The 6,379-nt window shown below is 55.4% G+C and overlaps 1 protein-coding gene across 6 annotated transcripts in view; it reads right to left on the reverse strand.

The window, feature by feature from the left end:
- LOC309603003 (ankyrin-1-like) overlaps positions 1 to 4,281 on the reverse strand; it is a 41,041-nt gene extending 36,760 nt beyond the window's left edge. For 4 of the 6 annotated variants that reach the window (XM_082337253.1, XM_082337252.1, XM_082337258.1 and 1 more), the window contains exons 1-2: positions 4,240 to 4,281; positions 4,040 to 4,132 (exon numbers count right to left, since the gene is read on the reverse strand). In XM_082337253.1, coding sequence (XP_082193379.1) covers positions 4,040 to 4,132; positions 4,240 to 4,266 — 120 coding nt within the window. In that variant the 5' untranslated portion in view covers positions 4,267 to 4,281. Of the gene's footprint in view, positions 1 to 1,676; positions 1,982 to 3,373; positions 3,633 to 4,039; positions 4,133 to 4,239 lie in introns of those variants that run through there. The other 2 variants (XM_082337256.1, XM_082337255.1) reach the window with 2 other exon arrangements.
- Between the last annotated feature and the right edge of the window lie 2,098 nt (positions 4,282 to 6,379).

Raw genomic sequence — 6,379 nt, forward strand, 5'->3', positions numbered from 1 at the left:
GAGGGAGTGCAATAAACCTTGCAACAGCCCTTGACGTTTGCTTTAATATTTCTTTGCTCATGCGGGCTTGTGTCTTTGAGGCATTATTTCCAGCAGAGACAGCAAAACCTCACATCAGTGTAGTGGTTTACTTTTAAGCAATTGCGCAAGCTAGGGATTTCTCTGGAGGCAGAGCTCATTTGGACCTCCCTGCCTTGCAGACATCAAGGGCCCAGGTCTGCAGGTGATAACCTGGATCCTTTCTCATCAGATGAGAAGAATACGTCAGTCCTGGGAACACACTAAAACAGCTGCTAAGATTAAGAGCAGTCAAAGATGGCACCTAGGGTCTCTCTAAGATGATCAGGGAAGATCAGGAAGATTGAACTGGAGATTCAACTCAAAATGCCTAGAAACAGAAATCCCACTGCCCGCCTTACAGGAACCTATCTGTATTCACAGAAACTTGACAGTGGTCCCCGCAGTGGGGACAAAACCTACGGGCAGGTTTCTGCCTTCCGAGCAGAAGACGGCATTCAGCAGAGCACAGCGTCTCCAGAGAGGCCATAGGAGCAAAGCCTCAGGCAGGCAGCCAGCGGAGCAGGGAGAACATGCTACCGGGCACATACCGCAAACCCAGATGAAAGAGCAAAGCAAAAGCATTGGGAAAATTCCTCAGATAAAAGGATAAATCCATATGCCCAGATTCAATGCTCTCACCATCCTTATCCCTGCCCATTTAAGACAGGTTTAAGACAGGTTTAAGACAGATTTAAGACAGGTAAATCCATATGCCCAAGTTCTGTTCTCTCACCAGCCTCATCCCTGCCCGCATGATTTAGGACAGGTCCGCAGATCTTAATAGGACTGATGACAGTCAAGGCACAAGAGGTCACCTCTGGAAAGCATCTGCCAAGCCAGTTTGTTCTCATTTCATGCACCGGACTGAGTAAACCCTTTCTCCATGCTCCTTTCTGCCGAGTGGAGATTTCGCAAGAGCCCCAGGCCTCCCCAAGGCACGTACCCCAGAGGCCGAGGCCTTATATGCCCAGCAGAGATCCCCGGGCCAGAGTGCAAGGGGGAGCCTGAGCATCTCGCAGCAGGTGAATGGGAGCATGCAGGCAATGCCAGATCTGCTCACCTTGCTGCGGCAAGGGGCCGTTAGAGCTGGAAGAGAGCTCAGCACAACTGGCAGAGGAGAAATCCCAAAGCAAGAGAAGGAGGGTCCCTGGCAGGTGTGTGGGAAGGGAAGCAACTTGCCAATTAGCGTTTTGAAAGCACTGAGGAGGGGCAAGCTCTCAGGCGCAGGCTCCAGACTGGCCCCTCCATCACGTGCGATCCCCCACCGTCACATAATCCTGAGTAACCAGCTTTCGGAAAGCCCATTTCTATGCACTCTTAACAGGAGAGGTAGTTCTGGACTGTCACTGGTGGTGCGGTTCAGGGCCAAGGTTAACTCGGTCCCTGCTGAGCGTATTCAGGTACAGACAGCATCTGCGTTGCCCTTTGGCTCCTCCCTTCCCCTCTCGCAGGTCCCCTTTGCTAGCTGGAACAGGTTCAGGACTGTGGGGAGGGTGGATATCAGAAACAGCTTAATCTGCCTCCAGCAAGGGCTTGGGAGCTGCCCCTACACAGCAGACCGATCCTTCTGATAAGGGTCCCCTGCTGCTACAGCCTACGGCTCTAGGAAAGCTTGCCTCGGTCAGCTCCCAATGGATTTTCTAAGTAGTAGCGTCAAGATCTTGTTCTGTCCTTTGCAAACCATCGCTTCCCCAATGAAGTACAGTGCTGGGTCCAGCAGCAATGGACGGAGAGAGGAACAGGGGCTGGTCCAGAGGTCTGAACAGGGAGCTGGAGACCAGGGCATTGCTCCTTTCACACAGAGCCAAAGCAAGGCAAGAACTAACACAGCTACTGCTCCTGCCAGCTGAGGCCACGCACACCCAGGGGAAAGCTGTCACTCTCCTTTGATGTTAGCAGGAGCCTCTGCTCTCTGCATATCCTGAAAAAGAAAAGCTATTTTTACCTCACCAGAAAATACATAGACTGTGACTGAAGACAATACACGAGAGCTTTTTGCTGTGGCACTACACCTCTTCTAACGACGTAACAGGGTTTACAGCTGCTGAGAGAGATGCAGCAGCACAGTAACTGCTTTTTGTCTCCTACCTTCCTAATGCACTTCCTTCCTTGGACCATGACACGGCTGAGGCAGGTGTCTGCAGCGAACGCTGGGGAGCCGAGAGGGCTCTAGCAGGCTGCCAGTGCAAGGGGGAAAGCAGAGACGCGCTCTGAGCCCGCCTGATGCAAGCCAGGGCTAAGGCACACCTTGCACAGCAGCCTCCAGCCTGCCCTGGGCTCTGGGCAGTGCCCTTGCGCTCGGGAGATGCGCTGGAGCCCAGGCCGTGCCATCAGGGGCCCGTGCCATCAGGGTCCTGTGCCATCAGGGTCCTGTGCCATCAGGGGCCCGTGCCATCAGGGCCTGCCCCGGTGCCTTGCGGAGAAACTTCCTTCTCTTTTCTAGTGGTGCTTATAAACCGCTCCTGATTTCTGCAGTCTGCTCTGACTCATTCTCTACCTCTGCTTCAGCAGGGCTAGTCCGCACCCGCTCTGCCTGCCCGCACGAGCAGAAGCGCCGAGAAGGGGGCTTTCTGCTCGGCTCTGCACGCTGTGCGGAATCGCAGTACAGTCCCTGCGCCACGGCTGCCATCGATTTACTGCTAGCAGCGTTCAGCCAGGCTGGTCTGGCCAGCGCTCGGGGTGCAGCCTCCGGGAGCCATGCAGGGAAGCAAGCAGTGACAGGAAAGCACCTGAAGCACAGGCCTGGCAACGTATCTCTGCCAGCTGATCCCCGGTGAGGACGTGCGAGCAAAGCCATGGCGGCACAGCCACCTGCGCCGCAGCAGAGCTAGTGCAGCGCTGTGCCTAGAAAGAAACGTCATCCCGCGCACCTGTCCCACGGCTTCGGGTGGGTAAAATAGGAAAGATGAGAACGCAGAAATCAACATTTACCATTACAATAGCGCAAAAAAAGCCAACACTTGGGGGCACCTCCCTTCAGCCGACAAAGCAGTGGTGAGAAGGACGAGGCGAGTTCAGCACCGGGGGGACCTAGCCATTCTGGATTCAGGGCCAGGCTCTGCCACTGGCTCCCAGCATGACCTTAGGCGAGTTCCCAGTGACCTAAGAAGGGCAGCAAACCCTTCCTGCCATTCTATGGCCCATTTAGCTGCAATCTTCTGGGGACAAGGGCCGTTTTCTCTGGACCAGACTTAAGTCCATGTCACTGGCCAGGATAACCTCCCACGTGCAAACCAAGACCCTGAGAACTGACCTGATTCCTCTCCCCACAGTGCTGCCCAGCGAGCCCCTTACCATGCCCTCAAGTACTCACCCTCAAGGAAGGCATGCATGGCATCGCTGCAGCAGAAAGCCAGCTCACCCTGGCCAGGCAGGGTCTGCAGCTCTGGTCAGCCCACTTCCACTGAACGCTGCAGCCAAGCCAAGTGCGAGCAGCCAGTCTGGAAGAGGTTTATTATCAGCAGAACTGCACCCTATCACCATTCGCACTCGCCTGCTTGCACGATGGCATAACAGGGAGGATCGTGCCTGGAGCCTGGAGATTACAGGCTGTCCCACGTCAGGGGCCTGGGGAGAGCTGTCAGGCTGGACACGAAGCGTTTAGTGAGCGTCGTGCCTCAGGCACACCTCGTAAACATATCTGTGAGCCGTAAACAGGGAGGAGCCCAGGCGCGTGAACCCTGCTCTTCAAACAGCACAAGGGAAGAGGAAACTTCAGAAATACAAAGGAAAATGAAACAGCTCTGTGGCCAGAACGACACCGTCTCTTGGGCACAAAGCAGGCTGGGCCAGAGGCAGTTAGCAGAAGACCCCAGATCGTTCGCTGGTCTCTGCAGACCTTGGCTGGGCACAGTCCCAAATGAAGGACACCGAGATGGAACTGAAGTGGCAAATGAAGTCTAGCGACAGCAGCTCCAGGCCCTTTGTAGGGCCTGGAGCCCACTGCAATACAATGAACGCGCCCCTTCCCCCCTTCTACCTGCACAGCAGACTCCTGCTCCAGCATCCCTTCAGGAGATCCTTGCTTGCAGCAAGAAGGCAAGGGGTCCACAGTGGTTGGTGCATGCCCTCTCTGAAAGACACGCAAGGGAGTCACACCAATTGTTCAAAGGAACAGACCTCCTGGAGACCGCTCCCGTCCCACCCGCTCCTCCTGCTCCGGCGCAGAGCGATGCTCACCGGGCACTCCTGCCTGGCAGGAGGCATCCTTCTGCTCGTGCTTTGCTAACCCCATCTGGGATCCAGACGCTGAAGCGGGGCCTGCTTGGCAAAGCGCTGGGGGACGGCAGGGGAGCCGCACGGCTCGGTTTCTGTCTCTAGCTACCATTCACCCGGCCCTTTTTGCCAATTACAGGTTCGAGAAGGCCAAGGCGCTTCTTCCCAGGCACTGGGGCCAAACCAGTGAATGCGAGGCCATGAGGTGATCACACCCGGACAGCCTGGGCAGCATACAGATAAACATGGCTTGTGACACTTGCAGCTTCAGAGAGAAAATACAACAGCTCTGCCAGCTGTCTCTCCCTAGGGAATTCCTATAAAACAGCCCAACCCACCACTGGGAAAGCTTATATCAGCTGAGAGGCAGGAAAAGTAGATCAAGAGAACCTGTTAGGATGGAAAAATGCTTTGCATTACATAGAAATTGAGATTTTTATACTGAGCAAAGGCCACATGGAAGCATTAGAGCAAAGCAGAGTCCTTACCTCAGTCTAAGGAAAACACCTTCCCCTTGTCCAGTGCAATTCAGCCCTTCCCTGGAAGTCTGGGATCCCTCGGGTACTTGAGCTATGATAGACTCCACCTCCACTTCAGGTAGAGCTCAAATGTTAATTGCCAAAAGGATGGGCACTGCCACTGCTGGCTGGCACACTGCATTTGCTCTAAAAAGTGTTGCTGCTCTGAACCTACAAAGCAACATCATCAATGTCTCAGATCCTGCTATTATTTTTTTTTTCCCCCTGCATAACTGCATGTCATGAATGCAAATACGAGTCCTCTGCACCCTGAAGATGGGACCTTACCAGCCAGAGCTTACGAGCCTATTCAAAGTTGCTGCCTCAGCATGATGCAAACTTTCTCCAGGTCCTGCGAGCCACCAGGGTAACAGACACACTTGACAAAGCCCTAGAAACAAGACCTGTGCCCCCGATCCATTTGGGGTTACCTCTTACCGCACCTCAGTGAAAAGCAGTGTAAAAGTGCCCGTGAGGTTGCTCCACCGGTTTGCTGAATGGGTGCCCCCCCGCTTCGATTGCAAGAGCTCTCTCCGGCAGGGCTTAGGATTTAGCTTCGATTTGCGCAGCCTCTGGCACCAGCGAGCGCCAGCAGCGGTGACTTTCACAAACCCATTACAGGCAAACGCAGGGATGGGATAACCTCTGGGGTGGCAAACCCTTTGGCTGCAAGGGATGAGTAGTCTCAGACGGGTTCAGTCCTCCAGATTTCCAGCTGTCCAGTGATGCCACGTCCTCCCCACGGGGGTGGAGAGGTGAGCCCGGCGCAGTGCAGGAGGGGACATGGTGCTCACCTTTTGGCTCCATCCCAGGATTCCCCCACGCACATCATACGCCCACAGCCACAGCGCGGCTGAGGGAGGGAAACCCTGCGCCTGTGTGCACAGTGGGAACAGCTGTGGTTACTGCGGCGTCCGGCGAAGGTAGTAGCCACAGGGCGCTTCGGCACATGCCTACAGGCCACGGGGTGGGCTGGGCGGGACGAAGGAATTGCCCCAGGTCCCCACCACTGAGGCAGAGCCTTTCTGCAGCTATGAGAAATGAGAAAAGTGCCCAAATTCAAGAGCCCCTGACAGGGACGTTTGCAGGTCAGAGCTCCTCTGAGGGACAGAGAAACATTACCACCAGGCATGGTCCTGGCAAGCCTGGCCAAACCACGAAGCCTTTGCTCCCCCCGAGAGCTGGAGCTTTGCCTGCAAACAGCCCTCCGTCGACTTCTCCATCCCTCAGAGGCGGCGCTTGGAGGCAGCAAGAGCTCCGGGCACTGAGGCACCCCAGGCTCTCGGTGACATCCTCCTGGGCTGGAGCAGACCCACGGAGCAGCCGCTGAGGCAGGTGGGCATATCACAGGGCACTAGATGCCTGTCTTGAGGCAGCTGGATGGAGCTCGCAGGGTTAACTCTACTATCAGTCACATTTCTACAGCTGTAGAAGGGAAGGCGATTGCAGGAGCACGAGTGAACGGGGTCCTGTGAGGCGGCAGGTACGCGCCTGCGTCCTCCCGTTCCTGAAGAAAGGGGAGAACAAAGCGCTTTGCCTCGAAGTACGTAAGACACTAGTAACCATTTCTTTCCTTGGCTGTTTGT

Source organism: Platalea leucorodia (genome assembly GCF_965183815.1).
Source record: "Platalea leucorodia genome assembly, chromosome: Z".
NCBI lineage: Eukaryota > Metazoa > Chordata > Aves > Pelecaniformes > Threskiornithidae > Platalea > Platalea leucorodia.